General features: G+C 43.6%; 1 protein-coding gene across 1 annotated transcript; it reads left to right on the forward strand.

Moving 5' to 3' along the window:
* Positions 1-226: 226 nt before the first annotated feature.
* On the forward strand, positions 227-27,543 carry SLC25A20 (solute carrier family 25 member 20; the record flags this gene model as incomplete). Its single annotated transcript, XM_084247489.1, has 9 exons — positions 227-331; positions 5,984-6,076; positions 9,862-9,989; positions 13,638-13,728; positions 24,730-24,847; positions 25,546-25,618; positions 25,987-26,096; positions 26,587-26,711; positions 27,481-27,543. The coding sequence occupies 9 exons, from the start codon at positions 227-229 to the stop codon at positions 27,541-27,543; spliced, it is 906 nt and encodes a 301-aa protein (XP_084103615.1).
* Between the last annotated feature and the right edge of the window lie 368 nt (positions 27,544-27,911).

Raw genomic sequence — 27,911 nt, forward strand, 5'->3', positions numbered from 1 at the left:
CTCCCAAATACTGCCACTTACCCTCAAGCCACACCCACTGAGGGCGGGGCCACGACCGGAAGCAGCCGTGGGGGCGGAAGTCCGGCCCGGCTAGCTGGGTCCCGCCCAGTCCCGGCCCCTAGCCCCGCCCAACCGAAAGTGGGTGAAAGGTGCGCGGTGCGGCGCTGAGGCTGGGGCGGTGGAGCGGGACCGGCTGGGAACAGACAGACACCCTGAAGGACAGACCATGGCAGACCAGGCGAAGCCCATCAGTCCTCTTAAGAACCTGCTGGCCGGAGGCTTTGGCGGCATGTGCCTGGTGTTCGTGGGGCACCCGCTGGATACGGTCAAGGTGCGAGGCGGCTGGGGCGCGGGCAGTGGGAGGAGGCCGGAGCTGGACGCCGAAATTGGGGTCTCTCTTTAGACACGGCCCCTGACCGAGGGATTCCACGAGGAGCTGCCGCGGGAAATCTAGGGAATCTCCCTTTCGCCTGTTTCGGAATCGGGAGAAGCGGGTCCTAGCGCCCCAGAGAGCCTGAGTGCAGAGTAAGCAGCCCTAATCGCCCATCAAGTACTGATTTAAAGTTGTCTGTCCGCAGCCTCTCCTGACCTTTGTGCTACTTTGGGGATGAGAGCAAAAAGTGCCTCCCCCAAAGCTCTGATTTCAGCCAAAACTAACCTTACATAGTGTTGAAACAGTTGATTTGTAAATCCCGTCTCAGGAGGAGAGTTATAGACAGAGGCTCTGTTATTCTAGAGATACCCTTTGACAAAGTCCCCTTTGGCCAGGCTGCCCCAACCTCATTTCCTTCACTCCTTTGCAGCCCCAGGGAGGGACTTGGCCTTCTTCAACAAGTCAGACCACATTAACCTGAGTGTCGCCTGTGGGAAGCTATTATGCCCTCAGGGAATGAACCCCTTTCAGGGACGACTTTGCCCAGGTTCCTGCTGATCCTCACAACTCTCAGGTGAGGAAGCCATGGTCAAAGAGGCTTTAGGAAGGAGGAAACTCATATAGACTTGTTCTCTGATAATATTCCTCACATCAGCTCTCAGCTCTAATCCCTGCAACATTTTCATCAAGGCCAAAGTCCAACCCTATGACTTAACATCGAAAAACTTCATACTAAACTTCTAACCTATTCTAGACACAAATGGGAGGAAATTGACAGATCCTGGCCAGGGCAGCCCTGTGAATGTTACAGAGTGAGAAACCTGTGTAGGGGCTTGTTAGAATGTCAGAATGGGTTTCCTACATGGGAATATAGTTTTGAGAGCACTTCTACTTAGCAGGTTTAGGCAGCAAACTCTTTGCTTCCTTTCATCTAGAAAAGGAGGTACAGTCATTATATAACAAGAGAAGGATTAAAGCAACTGGACTAGTCAGGGCACTGTGAACGATGAAATCAGATGTTTGTTCAGCTGATGGTAAGTACTTTGTGTTAGTGCTTCCCAGTCAGTGGTTGTTCTAAGCAGCACCGGCTGGTAAGGAAGAATTGTCTGACCTCTGTTCCTACTCTTCGTTCATGTTGCCAGAGATCTTGTTAGTTCCAGACATCTGGGTCCTCTCTTTAAAGAAAAACAAAATCCTTATTTGCTGCCTTATACAAATGTTGCTTCTATCTCTGCATCCTCTTGCCCTTCTTCCCCATCAGATGTCACTCCCAGGAAGGGACTAATGACTTCTGTACTAAGGTATACATGCTTATTGGCATTTTCTGCAGTCAGAAAGCCTCTTTTTAGCTTAAATCAAACCACAAATCGCTCCTCAGAAAGTCATTTGGGTTTCTAGAGATACTTCAGAGGTCCAGTGTGACTGAGCTATGGCTTGAGAAGGCAAGAGCTATAGTACTTCAGAGCTGGAGCTTGGAAGGACTCAATGAGAGACTGTGGAGGGCAGGCTGAGTTCTAACTGGAGGAATAAGGAGACCCAGACTCATTCTGGGCAAGAAAGGGCAGGTACAGCTTTTTCAGAAGTTTTGATCCATTTCTTTCTCCCTATAACCAGGGGAGATTGTGCCAGACCATGAAGGCTTTGGATATAAAGCCGTAGGAACCTCTGGACATTGTGTCGTCCTTACATGTGTATGTTATGTCCATTGCCTAGAGAGTGATTTCCTTAGTGTGGCATGTCAGACCCTAACAAAAACCAAGAATGAGAGATTGTTAAGAAATAGAGGAATAGCTTGGTGAAATGCTGTTTTGGAAAGGTTGTATGATAGCCAGGTGAGAAGAATTTGGATGAGGAAGAAAACTTAGCAGGAAAAAGATTATAAGTAGCTGTATATCAGTTATCTGTTACATTGTAACAACCTACCCCAAAACTGGTGACCCAAAACAACATTCATTAACTCTTCACAGTCTTTATGAGGCAGGATTTCAAGAGTCACTTAGGTGGGTAGTCTGGCTCAGCATTTCTTGTGAAGTTGCAGGTATTGGCTGGCATCCAGAATATATAAAGAACTTTCACAATTCAATAATAAAAAGATGACTAACCCCCAGTAAAAAATGGACAAAGAACTTGAAAAGACATTTTTCAAAGAAGATATGCAAATGGCCAATAAGTACATTTTAAAAAAAGTTTCAACATCATTACCTATTATAGAAATGCAAATGAAAAATCATATGATACCACCTGATACCACTGTGATGGCCACAACAAAGACACAGATGATAAACAAGTGTTGACAAGGATGTGGAGAAATTTGAATCCTCATACATTGCTGGTGGAACTATAAAATGGTACATCCTGTTTTTATAAACAGTTTGACAGTTCCTCAAAAGACTAAACATAGAGTTAATACATGATACAGCAGTTCTCCTAGGTATATAGCTATGATGATTAATTTTACATGTCAGTTTGAGCTATGTGGTGCCCAGATATTGGTCAAAACATTTTTTTGCTGTGTCTATTGGGGTGTTTTTGGATGAGATTAAAACTTGAATGTAGACTGAGTTAAGCCAGTTGCCCTCCCTAATGCCAGTGGTCTTCATCTAAATAGTTGAAGACCTGACTAGAACAAAAGATAAACCCTCCCATGAGTAAGGGGCAATCCTACCTGGAGATTGAGCTGCCATAATGATCTTTTTCTGCCTTCATATTCAGCTGAAACATTGGCTCTTGGGTCTCAAGCCTGCTGATGTTTAACCTGGAATTTACACCATTAGCTCTCCTTGTTCTCAAGTCTTCAGACTTGGACAAAAACTATACTGTTGGTTCTCCTGGGTCTCTAACTAACTGTCTTAGGATTTGCAGATCTTATGATTTGCCCACCTCCTTAATCAATGAGCCAATTTCTTATGATAAATATCTTTATATGTATAGTAAATGTTGTATATGTATGTTAAATGTATATTTGTGTATGTTAAATGTATATTTATGTATGAATGTATATCAATATATCTAACCTATATAGTACCCAAGAGAATTGGATTATATACACAAACACCTATACACAAATGTTGATCGTAATATTATTCATAATAACCAAAATGTGGAAAAGTGCAAATGTCCTTTATTCAATTAACACAATAAGGAAAATGTGACATATTTATACAAAGGAATATTATTTTACTACATTAAAATTATTAGTATATATTTTTTTCACATTTAAAAAAATGAAGAGCCTCCCTGGTGCCTCCGGGGGTTACATCTCAGCACTATGAAGCTATCCGCAGTCACTACAGCATCGGCCAGGGAGGTGACCCATATGGCACGGTGGACCTCTCCTGTCTCATCCACTACTCCCTTCAGCAGTGTAGCCCAGTAGATCTGCCTGTTCCGCTCCCCACTCTGTCTCTGATGAATCTTCTCACTGCCCCACACCTCTGGCCTACATCCCAGTTCTTGTATGCATAAATAAATAAAATAAATCTTTAAAAAAATAAAGAAATGTGTGGAGAAAAACTACTAGTAGGTATGAGATTTCTTTTTGGGGTGGTGAAAATATTGTAAAACTGATTGTAATGAAGTTTGCAAACTCGGTATATTAAAACCACTGAATTGTGCACTTTTTTGTGTTGGTACACATTAAATGTGTCAATTTTGTGGTATGTGAATTATATCTTAATAAAGCTATCTTCAAAAAACAATACTGGGGGCCTCCCCTGGTGGTGCAGCGGTTGAGCACTGGGCCGCAAAGCTGCCCGCAGCCTCTGCAGTGCCGGTTCGATCCCCAGCCATCGGTGAGGGTCCCACATGGCGCGGCAGACCTCTCCTGCCGAGTCTGCTGCTCCCCTCAGCAGTGTATTTCGTCAGTCTGCTTGTTCTGTTCCCCGCTCTGGCTCTGGTGAATTCTCTCACTCTCCCACTCTTCTGACTGTACCCAGTGCTTGTATAAATAAATAAATCTTTAAAAAAAAACAAAACAATACTGAACTCACCACCACCACCCTGTGTCCCCCCTAAAAAGTGTTGCCTGGGACTGCATTCATTTCACAGATTGGCTTCCTTGTACATTCACATACTGCAGGTCAGTGCTGGCTGTTGTCAGTGGCCTTTCCTCTGCACATGGCCTCTCTGGGCTGCTTGAGTGTCCTTATGACATGGTGACAGACTTCCCTAGAGGAAATAACCTAAGATAGAGGAGCCTCCCTGGTGGTGCAAGGGGTTAAGATGCAACCCATGAAGCTATCTACAGCTGCTGCAGCATGAGTTCGAAACCGGCCAGGGAGCTACCCACATGGCGCAGACCTCTCCTGACTCATCTGCTGTTCCCCTCAGCAGTGTATTTCAGTCGATCTGTCTGTTCTGTTACCCACTCTGTCTCTGGTGAACCCTCTCTTCCCCCACACCTCTGGTCTGTACCCCAGTTCTTGTATGCATAAATAAATAAATCTTAAAAAAAAATAAGCTTAGAGAGGCAGAAACTGTCTCATTGCCTAGCACTGGCAGTCACATAGCATCATTATCATGGTATTCTATTCATTAGTATTGAGTTACTGAATGTGACCAACATTCAAGGGAAGGGGAGTTAGAATTCACCTTTTGAAGGGGGAAAGTGTCAAATAATTAGTGAACATAAATGAAAACCACCATACTGAATAAGGTTAGGTGAAGATGTGGTCTAGGAGAAGACTCAGAGAGAGAAAGAAATTTGAATTTTCAAGACATCTTGAAGGCCCACTTCAACAGACTTGGTTCTTACAAGCAGGAAGAGCAACAGAAAGTAGTAAGGTGATGCTCAGGTTTCAAATCCTGATAAAAAAGGTAGGGGCAGAAACTGGACATTGGGAAAGTGAGATTCTGGAGGTGATTTGAAGCAAATAGACTTGTGTAGGGAGTGCTTCTCCAGGAATTTGGAAACTAAAGGTCAGGAGAGAAGGTGCGGAGATGGCCAAATGATAATCATCACTGAGCATAGATTCAAGCCCTGGAATTTGAGTTTTCTGAAAGTAGTAGTGGACCATATGACTACGGTTTAAGCCTTGGAGAATGCCTGAAAAATAAAGGAGACAGAAAGGAGTACCAAGAAGATAGATATAAAGAGAGATACACAGTTTGAAGTATTGGATATATCAAAAGGTGGAAAAGGATGAGGACCAAGAAAAATACGATTTAATCCACCTCACTCCAAAATGATCTCTTGAGAACCTTATCTAACCATGCATATTTCACTGCAAATGGGAGTGGGGTAGTGACAGAGCTGGAGATTTGTATCAGCCAGGTCTGGTTACTGGCAGATCACCTGAATTCACTAAACCCAAGTTTCCTCATCTGTAAACCTTTCCCATTGAGTCATTTGAGATCCATTAGATAAGAAATATCTAATGAAACTGAGCAGATGAGGAGATCAGAGGAACTGTCATTCTCTCTGAAAGCATAACATTAATACCTTGTGAGTGAAGCATTTGAATAAATTGGAGGGAAGAGAAGTCTGAATCCGGCTGATTAAATGAATGCTGAAGACATATATACAGGTACAGATTTGGCAGACAGTTGAATCATTGCTACCCACAGGCATCTGATTCTTGGAAATAACTGTATTTTAACTTATGGTTTCAGGTCCGACTGCAGACACAGCCCCCAAGTTCACCTGGACAGCCTCCCATGTATTCTGGGACCCTTGACTGTTTCCGGAAGACTCTTATTAGGGAGGTATGGTATCTTGGTGCTGGGCATTCCTCTTACTGAAAGGAACACATTCACAGGGTTGGTTTGTTACCCCCCTGGGGGTAAAGGTGACATTGTATAGTTCTGCTGGAGGTCTAGCCCATGTCTGCAGCTTTCACTGTGCCCTCCTGTACCCTCCTATCATCGCCTGTTCCAGAGTCTGATAGTTCTAGCTACCATTTTATTTGGATGATAGAAGCTAAATAAAATAGCTCTCTCTTTCAAAAGGTAGAAACTAGATCACAAGGAGTTAGTGAGAATTAATTAGAGTGAAATGGAAGAAAATACAAATCTGGTTCAATCAGTTGTCTACAGGGATCAGTGTCAGAAGTTTATGTAAAGTTGTAAAGTCTGGAGGAAAAGTCATTCAGCCTAAGGAACAATAAGAAAGGCCAACAGGGTCTCCAACTCCCAGACAAGGACACCAAATTGGTTTCAGGTTACTGGATGATTACATAATACTTTTAAGATCGTTGAGTGAAAGCATGGGATTTTAAAAAAGTTTTAGTTATTAGTGCTTACTTCTTTAGCACATGTGTGAAAAGACCTTCTTGAGAACCACTCCTTTGCTTCCTAAAATAAACTCTCCTGAATACTCTATTAAGTAGATAGTCTTTATTAAATATACAGAAACTGAGAAGTCAGTGTCACCCAGATAAAGAAGGGATGCTGATAAAGTGATGAATTCAACAGTGGGGGATAAGTTAGTCCAGGGTTCCTGTGGGACCCAGCTGTGGGAGGAAGATTTTGGGGGAAGGGCCTACCTAACCACCATGTGCAAGATGGTGCTGCCTTTTCTTCTGTAAGGTGCTCCTTTCATCTGTGCTCCCCAGGGTCGATTTTGATCAGTGTCACATAGAAACCGCAGGCCTGTTCAGAGTCCTTTGCCCTAATGGAAGAGAAGCAGGTTTATATGCCTCTTGGTCAACAAACATTATGAGCACCTGTGTAGCAGCTGGACAGTGTGCCGGGTGCTAGGAGGCCTCAGAGAATGGCTTGTATAAACCCAACTCCTTGTAGAATTAAATAGGCTTCCTTAAGTTCATATTTGAATGTGTCCATGGGTTTTTTGTTTTTTTTTTTAAGATTTATTTATTTATTTATATAAGCACTGGGTACAGTCAGAAGCGCGGGAGGGTGAGAGAACTCACCAGAGCCAGAGTGGGGAGCAGGGCAGGCAGAAGGACGGAAGTACACTGCTGAGGGGAGCAGCGGGCGGCAGGAGAGGTCTGCGCGCCATGCGGGACCCTCCTCCGGTGGCCGGGGAGCAGCCGGGGATTGAACCAACGCTGCAGAGGCTGCGGGCAGCTTCGCAACCCAGCGCTCAACCGCTGTGCCACCTGGGAGGTCCATGAATGTGTCCATGGTTTTTGCTGTACCAGGCAGCTCTCTGCTTTCTGGAGCTGCCAGACAGCCAGAAGTCTTGGTTGTGCAGCTGGGTGGGTGTGCAGCACAGTGAAAGGAAGGGTAAAGGAGTTGTTGGGAGATGTGGGCTTGCCTCTTGTCCCCCAGGACCTGGGCATCCATCTGAGGCCAGGTGAGGAGCTGTGGGAAGAGCTTGATTCTGTGCTGTTTTGTACATCAACCCCTGAGCCTTCTGTCTCACTCACCCTTTCCTGTCTATAGCCTCTGTACTTTGTTACCAGAGTCTGCCTGAGCCTATGGCATTTTTAGACTGTTGCAGATCTAGAGTTGCCCCACTTACAGTTGTGCCCTTTTGGTTCTGGAAAGAACATCTGTTGTGAATGCCCAGGGTCTGCAGCAATGCAAATTCTCCAGCCTGGATCTATCGACCCTCCCTGTAAACAGCGCCACTCATTCTCTTGCCATCTTCTGTAAGGAGCAGCTTCAATGTTTTTTGTATTTGTTTTAAATTGTTTTTTCTTATTTTGTATTAAAGGGATATCAGCACTTTGTTACTGAAAGGTAACTACCAGATATAACTACTACAGAAAGTGCAACTACTTTTAGCTCTTTCAATTGTTTGTGCTGTTTCTACCTAGTTACATAATAAACATTTGCTTCTGTATTTATATATTTTTGCTTTAGTTTCTATTTGTGATAGATAATTTTAACTCATATTATCTATCTCCGCTTCCTGCCCTGCTCATAACATTTTATCACACACCTTAATATTTAATTCCATTCACTTTTCATGATTATAACTTTTTATATATTTTTATGTTAACTAAGTAATATATTCTGATATGCATTTCATTTCTTGTGCAGCTTTATTTTTCTTGAGGTTACTTTAAAATTGTGTCAGTTTCTCTTGCTTATTTTTCTTTAATAGATGTCTTTATTATCTAGTAGCTGAAATACTCTATAACCTCTTTTGTTTGATTTTACACACTCCTAAACAGTTAGAATCTGTTGTTCCAATGTGTGTTGTTTTATTTTTTCTGGAAATATCCCTTCTGGGGATGTTTCTACTCTCATGTAGACTGGCTGCTTCCCAGACCTACTATATCTAAGACAATCCTGGAAATCCTCCCTTGGGCTGAATGTTTGGTCTCTGTGGCCCCAGATCTTCCTCTTCCCTGGTTTATTAACTTTGTTTAATTGGAATAGCTGTATATTTATCTGTCTGTATTTTGGCTACTATATAGTATTTTGGCTACTATATACTTCATTTCCAAAGTATACTGTGAAAACTGATGTGACACATCTTAGTACTGTTTTTAACAACTAAAAAAAATCCCTCAGAAAATTTCTTAATCACCTATTATTTCACCCCAGGGAAGAGAGATCACACTGTACATATTGTTTTGTAGTTGGCTTCCCACCCCCACCCCTACTTAGTAGTCTCTTCCCATGTTACAATGTGATCTTATGGCTGTGTGATAGTCCACTGACAGAATTTCGGTGATTTGTCTCATTGATCTCCTATTTGGGAACTTTTTAAAGCATTTTAAAAGGACAGGTTTATTAGGAAAAAGAGAAAGAAAAGAGAAGCACTGCACAGTCATAGGTGGGCGGAGAGCTCCTACTGCTGTTTTGAAAGGAAAAAGGTTTGTGAAAAGAAACACCTGCATAGTCACCGTGGGCTGAAGAACTGCCTATTTGAGAACTTTTAAGGAAGTTCATTCCAAAATGTTGGTAACTTGGGCCTCCCTGAAACAAAAAAGTTTCAGCTATCAAGCTATCGCCAGCCACTGCAGCACGAGTTCAATCCCCGGCCAGGGAGGTGACCCACATGGCCCACCAGACCTCTCCTGTCTCACCTGCTGCTGCTCCTCTCAGCAGTGTATTTCAGTAGATCCGCCTGTTCATCTCCTCACTCTGCCTCTAGTGAATCCACTTACACCCCAGTTCTTGTATGCATAAATAAAAATATACCTTTATACAAAATGTTGGAACCTTGTAAATGCCTGCTGTCATTTTTTATATATGTCTCTGTGTGCGCGCGTGTGTATACATATATATGTATATACACATACATATGTATGTTTACACGTGTGTATATATGTATACACACATATATGTATCTATGAATACACACATACATTTGAGTAATTTATTTGGAATATACTTCTAGGAAGAAATTTCCTGCTGAAAGTGTATGCTACTGTCAGATTGCCTTGCAGAATGGAAAGTGTTCTCAGTTTTTCCAGCATTGTATAAGAGGACAACTATTTCTGATAAATGTGAAGATTTTCTTCCTTTTAAAACCTCTCTTTGCTTGAAGGAGAAGTGAAAGAAGGCAGCCACACGTTAGATGAAGAGTGGTGTTATCTGTAATCAACTTCTGCTTCTGTGGTTCTTTGCAGGGTATCACAGGACTATACCGGGGCATGGCTGCTCCCATCATAGGGGTCACCCCCATGTTTGCTGTGTGCTTCTTTGGGTTTGGTTTGGGGAAGAAACTGCAACAGAAATCCCCAGAGGATGTGCTCAGGTAAGTACTTTCAGGCCTGAAGAACTTGATGCTGCCCTGCCTGGTGGTATGACATGAAATAAAGGAAAGAGCCTTGGTGGGCCCTGGAGACTGGCTCCTGAGAGCTCTGCATTGGGAAGGTACTTGAGCTTCCTTTGCCTTGTGAACCAAAAGGGAAAAACCAAGCTCTTTTTCTTACTTGTAGCTGTGCAAGTGTCCTTTCCTTTCCTTTCTTTTTTTTTTTTTTATTTCATGATAATTAACCTTCTATATTGGATATAAAAAAGGGGGAGAACCCTTAAAATTTTCATAATTTCTTCTGTGAAGTAGTATCTCTTTGGATGTTAGTAATACCAAACCCTACAGGGCTGTTGGGAGATCGGAATGCTAAAATGTGTGTAAAATGCTGTGAGCAGTACCTGGCGCTACAGTAATGACAGCCACAACTTTGTTTTCTACCACCTGGTTGGGACCAGAGAAGGTTGCAACTTTTGTTTCACTTAATTTTTACTATATATAATTATAATTATTTCAGTTATTGGTTTCTCTTTTATTTTTTTTTAAAGATTTATTTATTGGGCCTCCCCGGTGGCGCAGCGGTTGAGCGCTGGGTTGCGAGGCTGCCCGCAGCCTCTGCAGCGCCGGTTCGATCCCCGGCTGCTCCCCGGCCACCAGAGGAGGGTCCCACATGGCGCGCAGACCTCTCCTGCCGCCCGCTGCTCCCCTCAGCAGTGTACCTCGGTCCTTCTGCCTGCTCTGCTCCCCGCTCTGGCTCTGGTGAATTCTCTCACCCTCCTGCGCTTCTGACTGTACCCAGTGCTTGTATAAATAAATAAATAAATCTTTAAAAAAAAAAAAAAAAAAAAAGATTTATTTATTTATGCATATAAGAACTGGGGTGTAGTCCAGAGGTGTGGCGGAGAGGGGGAGAGTATTCACCATAGACAGAGTAGGGAGCAGAATAGGAGGATTGACTGAAATACACTGCTAAGGGGAGCAGCAGGTGAGACGGGAGAGGTCTGCTGCGCCATGTGGGTAGCTTCCTGGCCGAGGATCGAACTCGTGCTGCTGTAGCTGTGGATCGCTTCATAAGTTGCATCATAACTGCTTGTGCCACCAGGGAGGCCCTGCTTTCTCTTTTTTCTTTTAAAGATGTATTTATTTAGGCATATGAGAACTGGGGTACAGGCCAGAGGTGGGGGTGGGTAAGAGGATTCACCAGAGACAGAGTGGGGAACAGAACAGGCAGAATGACTGAAATCCACAGCTGAGGGGAGCAGCGGGCAAATCAGGAGAGGTCTGCTGCACCATGTGGGTATCTCCCTGGCCGGGGATTGAACTTATGCTGCAGTGGCTGTGGATAGCTTCATAGGTTGCATCTTAACCCCTTGCACCACCAGGGAGGCCCTCTGGTTTCTCTTTTAAAAAGAAATATATTAGCATATTTCCTTTTGATAAACTTTAAGAAGTTAGATTTGGGTATAAAGAGGCAGATGAGTCAGAATTATAACGAAGAATTTACAAAATAATTAATGAAAATGGACCTCTTGGGATGCAGGGTATTTGGAATGGCTATGAGATGTCAAGGTGCCCTCAGTCTGAGCTGTCTAGATGACAGCTCCAAGGAATGACTGCCAGAAGCACAGGACCTACAGAAGCCAGCCAGACTTGGAACTTGAGTGAGGAAGCCTAGGGCACCAAAGGATTATTTCTCTCACTGCTTTATGCCATTACTTCAGGCTGAGAAGAGTCTAGAACTGGAGATGATGCTAAAATATAAATGGAGTTTTGAATGTGCTCAGCTTCTGTGGTCACAGATGGTCCTAAATGTGGGTATGCGAGGGTTTCTTTTGAAGCTGTGTTTGACTGTTGGTAGACCAAATGACCTTAGGCACGCATCCTCTCTGAGTACCTCATCTTTTAGCTCATGTGCCAGCTCACAGCTGTACCAGGGCCATGCACAAGGGCCAATTCTCTATGGGTTGTGTTCTCCATGCAGTCACATCAGCTCTCAAAGAAGCACCCTTTCTGCTTGAGCAAGACTATGCCATTCAGCATCCCACTCCCACAATCCTGTTATGTTCCGAATCCTGAATGTCAGCCCTGCCATGTTTGCCTCCCTGCAGTGGTGTTTAAGGATAGGAAAGGAGAATTCCCATGGCCTTGGGGCAGAGCACAGGGAGATCTAGCACTCACAGAAGCATCCCTGGGGTAGTGGTGAGGTTTGGCAGAATGGGTTATGCAATTGGGGGGTCTACATGTTACCCTGTGCATACACAGAGGTCCCATTCAGAGGAAAGTCCCCAGTCCCAGAATTGGGACCTGTACACGACTTAGAGTTTGGGCATCCTGGGAAGAAAAGAGCATGCTTATTTCATGAGGGGACATTTAGTTGCTGAAAGGGCTCCCCTTGACGACAGCAGTGAAAGTTGAGAATGTGAATGAGGCTATTTGTCTCTTGTGTGCTGAGCTTGCTTGCCTGAGGTAGGTTTGTGAGCCCTTCCTGGGGTGAGTGCATAGAAAAAACAGCACTGTTGAGATTGATGTCTCTTGCCTAGAGGGAAGGACCAGCAATGGATGTCTTCTTATCCCCATTTGACATCTGTTTCCCAGGATTGGGCACCTTGTTGTGTGGGACCAGTATGAAAGCTCAGCTGTCAGAAGCTTGGGGTCAGGAGGGACCTGAGCTCTGCCAAGAAATGAAGTTTTTCATCAACTCTTGCTAAGTTGCAGAGACTTGGTTGAAATGTGCTCCATTGTCTCCAGACCATGCTAGTATTGCTCGTCCCAGAAAGAAAAGGAAATTCCAGAAGTAACAGCAACTGTAAACTATAGTTGTTAGGAACCTCACACCTCTCTAACTACTCAGTGTGCCTCATTCCATGAGGCCAGGGTGAGGATCCATATCTCTGACTGCTGGACGATCCTTCCCTGCAGAGGACCACAGGACTGACTATTATGCCTCTCTGGGTGCCATCCCTGTCTGGACCATATTCAGCATCTTAAAGCACATTTCTTGGCCTGGCTGCCCCTGAGCTCATGGAGATGGCCACAGCTGTTCTCTCCTGTTTTGCTGCTGTCCTGCTTCAGGTTTTGTTTTGTTTTGTTTTGTGGGACCCTCGCCAGCGGCTAGGGAACCAACAGGCACTGCAGAGGCTGCGGGCAGCCTCACAGCCCAGTGCTCAACTGCTGCGCCACCAGGGGAGGCCCAGTCCTGCTTCAGTTTTGCCTTGAAATAGTCTCAGGTTCTTAGTGACCCAGAGGAAGTGAAATTGGAAAGGAATGGAGGTCAACTAAGGTCCAGATCCTGGCTTAGAGTTTTTTGTTTGTTTGTTTTCACAACAACCCTGAATTTTACAAATAGATAATCGAGGTTGCATGAACACTAGAAATGCATGCATAGTCATTATGCATGGCAGGGCTGGGAGGGAAGCCATGTCCTACTGTAAATATGAGTGAGTATGCAGGTAGGCCTTCTTGTGACCAAGCTCCAGTTGCTCTTGGCATTGAAACTCGGGCCTGGGAAATTTGACATCAGAATACACCTAAAAATTGGCTTCCGCCCAGTCCAAGTACTTATTTTTTCTTACAAACTTACCCTCTTTGCTTGGATTTCCTTTGTTGTGGGTAGTCATATGAACTCACCTCTGTTTTTTGTTTCCAATGCAGCTACCCCCAACTGTTCGCAGCTGGGATGCTATCTGGAGTTTTCACCACAGGAATCATGACCCCTGGAGAACGGATTAAGTGCTTGTTACAGGTAAGTGTGATCTGGGGTGGGGGGCTGTGAATTGGTGGCAGGCAAATAGCTTTTCCCATTCAACATACAATTTTGTGTGGATGTTTATGTCCTTTCACCCTTTATAAAGACATCAGGTCAGGTGTGCACAACAGTTTCAAGGTTTCCAGGAACTTGGAAGTAATCACAGTAGAATCAAGAATAGGGAAGTATAATAAACCAACCAAAATGACACACCTATGTCAGCCCAGGCTTATCCACCTTTATTAGCAGATACTTCAGTAATTCTGAAAGATAAGTCATGTCTCATCAGAGGTGGAAGGGAGTCTGCTGCTGCCTACCATGTCCTGTGTCCCTGCCAATTGCCCAAAACCTCAGTGCTCTTAGAGTGCCTGACTTGCCGTCCAGCAGAACATAGGGCTCTTTAGCACACAGTGCTCCTTTTAAAATAGAAATGTTACTGCCTTTTTCCTTTTCATGGGTGAAGTAATTTAATATGCAACCCTTGCTAGAAAATTTTAATACTGGAGGGCCTCCCCTGGTGGCTCAGCGGTTGAGCACGGGTCTGGCCGCAGCCTCTGCAGCGCCGGTTTATTCCCCGGCCACCGGCGAGGGTCCCACCAAAAAAAAAAAAATTTAATACTAGAGGTGCACAAAGGAAAAAAATATGTATTTATTACTGATGATAACACCTCTTTGAGATAACCACTGTTATGTTTGTGTGTGAATTTCTCTAGCCTTTTTTTTTAAGATTGATTGATTGATTGATTGATTTATACAAGGACTGGGTACAGTCAGAAGTGTGGGAGGGTCAGAGAATTCACCAGAGCCAGAGCGGGGAACAGAACAGGCCGAGTGACGAAATACACTGCTGAGGGGAGCAGCGGGCACAGCTGGAGAGGTCTGCCGTGCCATGTGGGATCCTGGCCGGAGGCCGGGGAACGAACTGGTGCTACAGAGCTTGCGTGCAGCTTCACAGCCCAGCACTCAACTGCTGCGCCTCCAGGGGAGGCCCAATTCCTCTAGTCTTTTTGGTAGGCATGTGTATTAAGACATATTCTCTTTTGAAACAGAATTGGGATAATGTGCTGCAATATGCTTTAACTTTTTTTATTTTTTTAATAACATTTTTTAAAATTAATTTATTTATTTATACAAGATGTGCAGGAGGGTGAGAGGATTCACCAGAGACAGAGTGGGGAACAGAACAGGCAGGCTGACGAAATACACTGCTGAGGGGAGCAGCGGGAGAGGTCTGCTGTGCCATGTGGGATCCTTGCCGGCCGGCCAGCAGGGATCAAACCCGTGCTGTAGAGGCTACGGACATCTTCACAGCACTGCCCTCAACTGCCTGTGCCACCAGGGGAGGCCCCTTGCTTCAACTTTTTTCACTTGTATCATTTTGCTATGTGCTTTTTTCCCTTGAGCATCATTTTCTTTTTTTTTTTTTTTTTTAAAAAGATTTATTTATCATACAAGAGCGGGGGTGTAGGCCAGAGGTACGGGGCAGGGGGGTGAGAAGATTCACCAGAGAAAAGAGCAGGGAGCAGAACAGGCAGATCTACTGAGCTTCACTGCTGAGGGGAGCAGCAGGCACAAAAAGAGAGGTCTGTTGCGCCGTGTGGGTTAGCTCCCTGGCCAGAGATTGAACTCATGCTGCCGAAGGCCACATAGTACTGAGACTTAATCCCTTGTGCCACCAGGGAGGCCCTACAGGACCATCATTTTCTGCGTCGTTTTCATTACTACTCTTCTGGCATTATGACAAATTACATGCCACAGCAGAGATTTTTGCTGTAAGGTTTTGCACATATATCTCATTATTTCCTTAGGACAAGTGTCTAGACTTAGAATAAGTATGTTTAGAGGTATGTATATTTTAAGGTTTTTAACACACATTAGTGACCCTTCTATAAAAGCCTATTGCTTTCTATTCCTATCAATTATGCAGTAGACTCTGTAGCATCTAATTATAATCTCTGACAGTTTGATAGGTCATAAATGTAGTTTTACTTTTTTATGCTTTTAATTGTTGATGAGCTTAATTATTTTGATGCCTATTAGTTGTTGCTTTTTTCCTTTGTAAAGTGCCTATATTCTATGCTAATTTTGTTTGTTTTCATTGATTTATAAAAACTTAGGACATGCTAAGATTATTAATTACTTCTGAGTGGCAGGTCTTCATGGTTTGCATTTGTTATTTAATTTTGAGATAATTATAGGTTCATGTTAGGTTGTAAGAATAACACAAAGAGGGCCTCTCCGGTGGCGCAGCAGTTGAGCGCTGGGTTGCGAGGCTGCCTGCAGCCTCTGCAGCACCGGTTCGATCCCCGGCTGCTCCCCGGCCACCAGAGGAGGGTCCCACATGGCGCGCAGACCTCTCCTGCCGCCCGCTGCTCCCCTCAGCAGTGTACTTCGGTCCTTCTGCCTGCTCTGCTCCCTGCTCTGGCTCTGGTGAATTCTCTCACCCTCCTGCGCTTCTGACTGTACCCAGTGCTTGTATAAATAAATAAATCTTTGGGAAGAAAAAAAAAAAAGAATAACACAAAGAGGACCTCCCTGGTGGCGCAAGGGGTTAAGACGCAACCTATGAAGTTATCCGCAGCCACTGCAACATGAGTTCAATCCCTGGCCAGGGAGCTACCCACATGGCACAGCAGACCTCTCCTGCCTCGCCTGCTGCTCCCCTCAGCAGTGTATTTCAGTCAGTCTGCCTGTTCTGCTCCCCACTCTGTCTCTGGTGACTCCTCTCACCCCCCACACCTCTGGCCTGTACCCCATTTCTTATATGCATAAATAAATGAATCTTAAAAAAAAAAAAAAGCAACACAAAGAAAACAGAAGGAAATAATACAGAGAGAACCCATGTACTCTTCAGCCAGTTTTTCCACAGGGTAAAACTGTGGCGCAACCAGAAAATTTTCATGGATACAGTCAAGGAATAGAACATTTTCATTTTGCCAAGGATCCCTCATGTAGGCTCTTTTAGCCATGCTAATTTCCCTTCCTTATGTGTGCCCTTAACCACCACAATCACTATTCTGTACTCCATTTCTTTAATTTTATTTTTAAGAATGGAATCATACAGTGTGTAAATTGCATATTGACTCTTTTTTTTTTCCCCAAGATAGATTTATTTATTTATTTATTTGTTTATTTATACAAGCACTGGGTACAGTCAAAAGCGTGGGAGGGTGAGAGAATTCACCAGAGCCAGAGTGGGGAGCAGAGCAGGCAGAAGGACCGAAGTACACTGCTGAGGGGAGCAGCGGGCGGCAGGAGAGGTCTGCACGCCATGCAGGACCCTCCTCCAGTGGCCAGGGAGCAGCCAGGGATCGAACCAGCGCTGCAGAGGCTGCGGGCAGCTTCGCAACCCAGTGCTCAACTGCTGCGCCACTGGGGAGGCCCGCATATTGACTCTTTTTAAACTTCTCTGCATTCATTCAGATCGTTGCATGTATCTGAGGTTCACAGGGCAGATAGGTCACAAAATGTTTAACTTTTCATCCATTAAAGGACATCTGGTTATTTCTAGTTTTTAGATACTGTGAAAAAAGATGCTAGGAACATTCATGTACAGAGATTGTTCTGAGAAAATATGTCTTCATATATCTGGGATAAATGTCCAGGAGTACAGTTACTGAGCCATGTAGTAGTTACATGTTTATTTAAACAATTTTTTCTATAGGTATTCTGTTTTTCTATAGGTATTCTAAAAAATGACAAAACTGGTTTTTTAGAGTACCTATATCATTTTACATTCCCACCGGCAATAAGCAAGTAATCCCAGTTTCTCTACATCCTCACCAACGTTTGGTGTTATCACTATTTTTAATTTTGCTCTTGGCACTGAGATTCCTGACCTGGGAGAGGTGTGTATCTCATTTTAACTTGTATTTCTCTAATAGCTGAAGATTTGAACACCTTTTCATGTGTTCCCTCCTCCTCTGTTTTCAGAGATTGTGTAGAATTTGTATACATTCTTCTTTAAGCACTTGGTAGAATTTTACCATCTAGCCTTGGAAATTTGGGAGGAGTCGCCCTAAAATTATAAATTCAGTTTTCTTTACAGTTACAGGACTATTCAGATTATTTCTGAACTATAAGTTATAGTTTTTCATGTAAGTTGTCACATTTGTATGTAGAATTGTTTGTAGTATTCCCTCGTTATCCTTTTGATGTTCCCAGTCTTTGGTGATTATTTTCTGTGATTTATGGCTTTAATTTGTGATCTCTCTTTTTTCTTTGCTAGCCTCAGTAGAATCTGTCATTCTTTTTCTCTATTTTCTTTTTTCAATTTATTTATTTTTTTATTTTGTTTAACTCGGTTTTTTTTTTTTTTTTTAAAGATTTATTTATTTTTATACATGAGCTGGGGTACAGGCCGGAGGCATGAGAGGGTGAGAATATTCACTAGAAACAGAGCAGGGAGCAGAACAGGCAGACAACAGAAATACACTGCTGAGTGGAGCAGCAGGCGAGACTGGAGAGGTCTGTGGCACCATGTGGGATTCTTCCTGGCGGGCTGGGATAGAACCCGCATTGCCGAGGCTGCGGACAGCTTCACAGCACGGGGCTCAACCCGCTGAGCCACCAGGAAGGCCCTTTTTTCCCCCAATTTCATTGACTTCTACTAGTATCCTTATTATTCCCTTCCATTTGCTTGTTTTGGGTTTAGTTTTTTCTTTTAAGTTTTTTGAGGCGTGAGAGCTTATTGATTTGAGGCTTTTCCTTTTTTTTTTTAATTGTGCAGTCAGTGCTATAAAATTTCCCCTCAGTACTGTTTTGCTTTGCTGCACAAACTTCAATATATGGTATTTTCATTTTCAGTCAGCTCAGTGTGTCTTCTAATATCCTTTCTGACCCATGGATTACTAAGATGAATGTTGTTTATTTTCCAAGTGTTGGAGATTGTTTTCCATTTGATTCCATTGTAATCAGAAAACATAATCCGTATAATTTAAATTCTTTTAAATTTCTTGAAGTTAACTTGAAGGCCCTGGAGATGGTCTGTCTTGATGTCGATGTTCTGTGGTACATAGAACCAGGTGTATCATTATTAGAATGTGTATTATGTTGTCATTTGACAGTATTCTATAAATGTCAATCAGTTCCTATTAGCTAATAGTGTTGATGAGTTCTTTTCCATCCTTACTTTCTGTCTAGTTGTTTTCTATCAATTATCCATAGAAGGATTTGAAATTTCCAACTAAATGTGAGTTTGTTTGTTCTTTCTTTTGTTCTGTCAGTTTTGCCTCACATAGTTTGTAGCTTCTTTGGTGCACACACATTTAGGATTGCTGTGTCTTATTGGTGGATTAACCTTTGAACCACAATATAATGTCCTTCTTATTATCATTATATAATATCCTATATTTTTGCTTACTGTGTTGTTCTTGCCTTCCTGATATTTATCTTTTATTATTTTATTTCTGTTTTGGGTTTTGTTTATTGTTTTCTTTTTTTTAGAGAGCTTTCTTTAGCCACTTTTTTTATTGTAGTTATGTTGGTGACAAATTCTCTTTGTTTTCCTTTACTTTGAAACTCAATTTCCCCTTTATTCCTGAAAGATATTTTTACTAGGTATAGGGTTTTGATTGGCAGTTCATTCTTTTCCGAACCTTAAAGATACTATGCCACTTTGTTCTACCCTCCCTGATATCTGCTGTCATTCTACTTGCTTTTTACTATAGATAAGATACAACTTTTCTCTGGCTGTTCTTAAGATGGTTTTCTTTGTCTTTAGTTTTCCGAAGTTTATTTGGGATGTATCTTGGGGTGGATTTATTTTGGTTTATACTGTTTAATATTCATTAAACTTCTTGAATGTATATGTTTATGTTTTGCCAAATTTGGGAAGTTTTAACAATCATTTCTTCTAGTATTTTTTTAGCTCCACCTTTTCTCCTTATTGGGACTCTGAGGATATAATATTAGATTTTTTTGTTATAATACCATAGGATTCTGTTAATTTCAGTCTGTTTTCTTTCTCTTGTTCAGATTGCCTGTTTTCCATTGTTCTACCTTAGAATTCAACATTTTCCTCCCTCTATTTTGCTGTCGAGTGAGCCATCCACTGAGTTTTTTTATTTGTATTTTTTAACTCTTAAATTTCCATTTGGTTCTCCCTTATATATTCTATTTCTATGCTAAGACTTTATTTTTTTGCTGTGGCTCTCTGCTTTTTCCATTGTTTCATGCATATTCATAATTGCTCCTTGAAATATTTTTGTCGTGTCTGTTTTAAAATGTTTATCAGATAATTCTAATGTCTGTCATATTGATGTTGGCATCTATTGTTTTTTTTCTTTCAGTTTGAGATCTTCCAGATTTTGGGAATTTCCCATGGAGATTTGGATATTTGCATATTATGTTGATACTCTGGATCTTCTTTAAACTTTCTGTTGTTTTTTTTAAAGATTTATTTATTTATGCATACAAGAGCTGGGGTATAGGCCAGAGGTGCAGGGGGTGAGAGGATTCACCAGAGACAGAGAGGGGAACAGAACAGGCAGAATGATTGCAATACACTGCTGAGGGAGCAGCGGGTGAGACAGGAGAGGTCTACTGCACCATGTGGGTTTCTCCCTGGCTGGCCAGGGATGGAACTCGTGCTGCAGAGGCTTCGGATTGCTTCATAGTGCAGTGCTTAACCCCTTGTGCCACCAGAGAGGCCCTAAACTTTCTGTTTTGAATGATCTTCTTTGATACTGCTTCATCAGGGAAGGGAAGAATGTTGCCTTGTTACTGCCAGGTAGAAGTAGAAGTCTAAGTTCCCAACTGGGCCTCTGTTAACATTCAAGTGTGGGGTACTTTGTACTGGGTCAATGAGGGAGTTTCAGTGACTCCACTGACACATGGGACTGGAGGGTACCATTACCAGCCATCAGAGATAGAAGTCCTACTTGGCCTTCCCTGCCTCTTCCCTAGCAGCATGTTTGGTGCCTTATTACAGTCTTACAAAGGTATAAGGTATAAGATGACGTAGATGGGGGTGAGCCCACAGTTGTTTTTTGTTTTTTTTTTTTTGTTTTTTTTTTTGGGGGGGGGTTTGGCTGACCAAGGGTATTTATTTTCTAAAGATTTTCTGTCTTTCTAGTCTGTCCCTTTCCTGGTTCTTTGTCTAGAGAAATGCAGACATTTGTTAGAACTTTTTTTGTTCTGTGCTTGTTGGTGTTCCTGAGTTGCCAGTTTCTTCAGCTCTGAGTCTGAGATATAGCAAATAGAAAATCACCATGTCGTGCCTCAAGTCCTGGGCTGCCATCTTCTGTCCAAACTTATTCTTCCTGTGTTCGCTTTTAAAATAATGTCTGTGGTTTTTTGGTTATACTTAACAGGAAGAATAGGAAAAGGTACCTCCGGAAGCAGAAATCCATTTATTAATTTTGACTAAGGGAATGTTTGTTTTCAGTAGCCTTGTTCATCAGTCTTTTCCCTCATGGCTTTTACTGTTCTGTCTACTTTACACCGGGAGTCCTTTTCTGCTTCTGCATGAGATATTCCCTATCTGTACTCTTTTCTCATACTTCTCCACTCTGCTAGGTGATTACTACTTTTTATCTCTCCTCACTTCTCCAATTCCCATCCTCTTCGTGGATGATCAGTTATCCTACTTCACTGAGAAAACAGAAAACACCAGAGAAGGACTTCACCAGATGCCCTCCGCCTCTACTCTCCCAGCGGCCCCTGCTGCTGCGTCCACAGCTGCTCAGCTTGTTTCCACCCAGATGGCCCATGCCTAGTGGAGTCTACCCTCTTGCGTATCCAAAGATGTCACATCAACAACTCTTCTCTCTCCCTCAGTCTCAGTTTTTACTCTCTACTGAATTGTTTGCATCAATAAATAGTTTGTATTTTTAACCTTAAAAATAAATGCTTCTCTATTTTTTCTTTATCAATTTCTTTGCTTCATGTCTTTGCACCCTTTTATAGCAAAACTCCTTGAAAAAGTTTTTTTTTTCCTACTTACTGTCTCTATTTCCCCTTTTCTAATTGTTAAACCCACTTTAATCTGGCATTTACCTTACAACTCCAACAAAAGTGCTTTTGTCAAGGTCACCAGTTATCTTATATTGTCAGTATTCAGTTCTTGGTCTTCATCTTTGTTGATCCATTAATTCAGCTTGGCTCAGCTGATCCCTTTTCCTCCTTGAAATGCAATATTCACTTGGCTTCTCTCCTGATTTTCCTCCTACCTACTTGCTCCCTCTTTGTCTCTTGTTGATTTCTTATCTTCTCATTCTTTTACTGTCCACGTATACAGGGCTTAGACCTACTCATTTCCATCATTTCTTCTTGTCTCATGACTTTTAGATACCATCTTTATACTAGTGATTCTCATATTTCTCCAGTTAGACTTTTTGTGAACTCCAGACTAGTTTATCCAACATTTCTGTTTGGATAATAGTAGATACCTCAAAGTCACTATGTGAAAAACTTAACTCCTGGTCTTCCTCTAGAAGTGTCTACTCTACATAGTATTTTCTGTAGCTCAGTTGGTAGCAGCCATCCTTCTAGTTGTTCAACCCTAAAACCCAGGAAACCTCCTTGGTTCTTCTTTTCCCTCAATGTACATATGCCATCTGTTGAACAGGTAAAATGGTTTTCAGTGTATCCCAAATCTCTTCCTTCTTATCACCTACTCTGCGGCTACATTGCTCCAGGACTCCTTCATTATGGGCTGGATGACTATATGGGCTTCCTCACTTGTTTCCTTGCTTGCATTCTATACTTAAGAATGAGAGGATTTTTTTTAAAAGATTTATTTATTTATGCATACAAGAGCTGGAGTACAGGCCAGAGGCATGGGGGTGGGGTGAGAGGATTCACCATAGACAGAATGGGGAACAGAACAGGCAGATTGACTGAAGCACACTGCTGAGGGGAGCGCAGCGGGCAAGCCAGGAAAGGTCTGCTGTGCCATGTGGGTTGCTCTCTGGCCAGCTGGGTATTGAACTTGTGCTGCAGTGGCTACAGACAGCTTCATAGGTTGTGTCTTAACCCCTGTGCCACCAGGGAGGCCTGTGAGAGGATTCTGTTAATATGTCAGTCCCATCCCCCATCACCTTTCCCCCCCCTCATCACTGTGAATCAGCTCAACCTCTTCTAGTCACATGGGTGTTGATAATTATTCCTCAGATACCAGCTTTATATATGCTATGATCATTTTGGGAGTTATTTTAAAAGAAGCCATTAATATTCCATTGGCATTGTCTTAGATTTATTATTTTTAGAAATATTGTCATATTTTCAATTGGAAACTTATCCCAACCAGAATTATGACTTTTTATTCACTCCTCTTTTATATTCTTTTTTTTTTAATATTTATTTATGCATCCAAGAGCTGGGGTACAGGCCAGAGTTGCGGGGAGTGAGAGGATTCACCAGAGACAGAGTAGGGAACAGAACAGGCAGACTGGCTGAAACACACTGCGGAGGGGAGCAGCGGGCAAGACAGGAGAGGTCTGTTTCGCCATGTGGGATTCTCGCCGGCTTGCAGAGGCCGCAGACAGCTTCCCAGCGTGACGCCCAACTGTCTGCGCCACCAGGGAGGCCTGGAGGCCCCCTCTTTTATATTCTTTGGAGATGTTTTGGAGTTTTATTTATGTAAATCCTATTTCTTGATGCACATTATTTTATTGCTATTTTATTTTATTTTGTATTTTTTAAAGATTCATTTATTTATTTATTTATACAAGCACTGGGTACAGTCAGAAGTGCGGGAGGGTGAGAGGATTCACCAGAGTCAGAGCGGAGAGAAGGACCGAAGTACACTGCTGAGGGGAGCAGCGGGCAGCAGGGGAGGTCTGCGCGCCATGCGGGACCCTCCTCCGGTGGCCGGGGAGCAGCCGGGGTTTGAACTGGCACTGCAGAGGCCGCGGGCAGCTTCGCAACCCAGCGCTCAACCGCTGCGCCACCAGGGAGGCCCTTTTATTGCTATTTTATTTTTTTTTTTAAAGAGGCATGTGTTTTTATTTATTTATTCGTTTGTTTTGTTTATACATGCACTGGGTACAGTCAGAAGCACGGGAGGGTGAGAGAATTCACCAGAGCCAGAGCGGGGAGCAGAGCAGGCAGAAGGACCGAAGTACACTGCTGAGGGGAGCAGCGGGCGGCAGGAGAGGTCTGCGCGCCATGTGGGACCCTCCTCCGGTGGCCGGGGAGCAGCCGGGGATCGAACCGGCGTCTCAGAGGCTGCGGGCAGCTTCGCAACCCAGCGCTCAACCGCTGCGCCACCGGGGAGGCCCTTTTATTGCTATTTTAAATGGGATTCTTTTCCATTATCTTTCAACTTGTTATTGCTAGTATGTAAGAAAATTACTGGACTTTCAGTTTAATTTCTAAGTGTTTCTCCATGGAACTGTTAAAACTGAACTCCCTTTCCAACTTTAATTACTCTTTAGTTTACACACCTGTGTGTTCACATTCCTGTTGACACAGTTCTTTGCTGTGGATCCTGCATAGGGGTGTCCTTCTTATATTATTTGGTGTTACCCCTGGCTGTCCTCAGACTCTTGGCTGTTAGGCCCAAGTCTCATTTCACAGCAACTTCTACCAATGTTACACTTTCTAAATACTTATTTTCGGGCCTCCCCGGTGGCGCAGCAGTTGAGCGCTGGGTTGCGAAGCTGCCTGCGGCCTCTGCGGCGCCGGTTCGATCCCCGGCTGCTCCCCGGCCACCGGAGGAGGATCCCACATGGTGCGCAGACCTCTCCTGCCACCCGCTGCTCCCCTCAGCACTGTACTTCGGTCCCTCTGCCTGCTCTGCTCCCCGCTCTGGCTCTGGTGAATTCTCTCACCCTCCCACGCTTCTGACTGTACCCAGCGCATGTATAAACAAAACAAACAAACAAATATAATAAATAAATAAAAACATGCCTCTATAAAAAAAAAAAAGTTTAAAAAAAAAATAAATACTTATTTTCATGTATAATACATTGCATCACTTCATAACCTTTTGTAACCTGCTGAGTCTTTGACTTTGATGTTACTATTGCCAACTGGATGACTCCCTTCTCTTAGATTCAGGCTTCTTCAGGGGAAACCAAATACACCGGTGCCATGGATTGTGCAAAGAAGCTATATCAGGAGTCTGGAATCCGAGGCATCTACAAAGGAACTGTACTCACTCTTATGCGAGGTAACCTTTGACACCCTCTACCTGAGGTCATCATGGGACTTGGGGTGTATCTATCACTAATGGCCTTACAGAGATGGCCTGAATTGTCAGACTAGTCTTGGATCTATACAGGCCACAGCTCTGTCATGGTTAGCATTGTGTGTCCAGTTTTAGGCTGTCTCAGCTCTGGCCACTGTGGACACAAATGAAGGTGAAGGGGTCTTCCATCCTTCTGTGAGGCTGATCCTCAGGGGTGGAATCATGACAGTGGCAGTTGGAGGTGAGTGGCAAACAGAAACTGTGAATGAAGGGATAAGTGAGAAGAAACAGTGACTTAGGAATAGTGAGTCTTGCCCTTGTTTTAAGAGGCATGTCTTGCAGGAGTGTCTTCAGGAAAAGTGAGGATAGCCCCTGCCTTATTCTGAGATGGCACCTTATACAGAGCTCAGATGCTAGCTGTGGTTATGACTGCTTGTAATGGGTATGTCTGGGGAAAATATGCCATGTATGTTTGTTCTCATTCACACCAAAGATGTCCCAAGCAGCAGCTGATCTACGCAAAATAATTACTGAAAATAGGAAGTGCTGCTGAGGGACTTCTTGGGATACCTTGAAGGGTCCAGTGCCAAGTGTAGCTCTTCTAAATTCATGAAATCTGAACTTTATATAGTCTATATAACTTTATGTCATTTAATTCACCTCTTTCTTGCCACTAACAGATGTTCCAGCAAGTGGGATGTATTTCATGACATATGAGTGGTTGAAAAATATCTTCACTCCAGAGGGAAAGAGGTGAGGAAAACAGAAGAACTTAGAAACCTCTTGGCCCAGTCATGAGTAGGTTGCCCTTTCCTGTGAGTGGGTCTGAAGGCAGAATAGGACATGCTTCTGGCTCCATATAGACTTTTCTTTCATTGCTGCTGAGATCCAGCAAATATTGCTTACTCTGTGCCTCACCCAGTAAGGCAAGTATTTGAAATGAGTGCTTGAAACCTTCTCCAAGGAGTGGGAGCCACCATGTCACAGGATCTCTGACCTTGGACCTCCTCCCTCCAGCCAGTTTCTCCATCTCTGTAACTGCCTAGTCTGACACAGGAGGGATGGTCTGATGCCTGTCTCGCAGCCTTTGTCTGACTGGGGCTGTGATTGGTATTCTGCAGTGTCAATGAGCTCAGCGTGCCTCGAATCCTCACAGCTGGGGGCATTGCAGGAATCTTCAACTGGGCTGTGGCTATCCCTCCAGATGTGCTCAAGTCCCGCTTCCAGACTGGTGAGTGGAGGGGATTGTAGGGTAGATAGGGATGGGGATGGAGTAGGTCCCTAAACAGGTTGCCCCTGGGGTAGAGAGCTCTTAAGGCCCTCAGCAAACACATTTTCTGTGGCAGCCCTCAGCATCTGTCTGGTCAGCATTCTCCCTCATAGTCATTTGTGTTCTAGGAACGCTACACTCATTTTCATCTTGGCCTAAATACAAAATAAATTGAGATGACAAGTCAAATTCATTTTTCTTTTGCCACATGTGCAGAAAGATTATTTCCTTCTCCATCCTCATCACCAGTAATCCAGGCATTTGTATCTGTCCCAAACTATGTTGTATCTGACAACAAACTATGTTGTCTTGAGATCTGCTCCTAGATGACTTGCAAGGTGTCCTCTCCTGATGCTGTTACATTGTAGAAAGACTTAGGTTTTCCCTGTGTGGGTCATCATGGTGAGATTAGAAACTTCCTGAAGCCTTAAAAGTTGGGTTCTGTCCACAGCACCTCCTGGGAAATATCCTAATGGTTTCCAAGATGTGCTGAGGGAGCTGATCCGGAATGAAGGAGTCACGTCCTTGTACAAGGGCTTCAATGCTGTGATGATCCGAGCCTTCCCAGCCAATGCGGTAAGTGGCTGGCAGGGATTGTGCTTTCCTTTCAGGGCTCAGAACTAGGGTGCAGGTAGACTGACTTTCACCTGCTCCTTGGATTGGATTAGGGACCCAGTTTTCCCAGATCCTGTCCTCATCCAGAGCTTCCTTATTTGCTGCCATTCCTCAAGCTGTTAGGATGATCTGAACTTGGGATTCTCTGAGGCTACAGGCTTTGATTTCCAGACCTGACCATGTCATAAGTGGGCATTTGTGGGATATGTATTTTGTTCTCCTCTTAGAAATGAGAAAGCACTACTTGATTTTCTTTTTTTTTTTCTTTTTTTTTTTCTTTTTTTTTATAGAGGCATGTTTATTTATTTATTTATTTGTTTGTTTGTTTTGTTTATACAAGCACTGGGTACAGTCAGAAGCGCGGGGTGGGGGGGTGGTGAGAGAATTCACCAGAGCCAGAGCGGGGAGCAGAGCAGGCAGAAGGACCGAAGTACACTGCTGAGGGGAGCAGCGAGCGGCAGGAGAGGTCTGCGCGCCATGTGGGACCCTCCTCTGGTGGCCGGGGAGCAGCCAGGGATCGAACCGGCGTCGCCGAGACTGCGGGCAGCTTCGCAACCCAGCGCTCTACCGCTGCGCCACCGGGGAGGCCCAGCACTACTTGATTTTCTGATCTGGGTGGAAGTGAGGTTCTGGAGGAGTTCTTATAGGACCAGCCAGGCATGGTGCTGGGGGTCTCTGTAAATAGTCACATCTTCTGCTAGCTTATCTCTTCCTTCCAACCCCTTTTCAGGCCTGCTTCCTTGGCTTTGAAGTTGCCATGAAGTTTCTTAATTGGGCCGCCCCCAACTTATGAGGCTGAAGGCGGTGCGAAGCTTTTGGATGCTTGAAGCTGTAACCAAGGAGGAGCAGTGGGCAGGACTAAACCGTCCTGAAGGGTGAGGGGTGGGGGATGGTGGGATCGCAGCTCTGTGGACTTGAAGAGAACATTGCCTTAATGACATCCTTGTATAACTTGGCGTACCATTTTGAAACTTGAATTCACTCTAGTCAATTTAAGGGATCTCAGGAGAATTTGGATATGGAGTAAGTAGCTTCTAAACCAAATTCCATCTGTGGCCAGAGTGCTACTAGTGATCGCTAGCCCTACTACACCCAAAATACTCCTCAGTCTCTCACTGAAAACACTATGCATGTTTTCAGCCCGCTGACCAGGAACTAGAA

This window comes from Talpa europaea (genome assembly GCF_964194135.1).
Source record: "Talpa europaea genome assembly, chromosome: 11".
NCBI classification, from domain to species: Eukaryota; Metazoa; Chordata; class Mammalia; order Eulipotyphla; family Talpidae; genus Talpa; species Talpa europaea.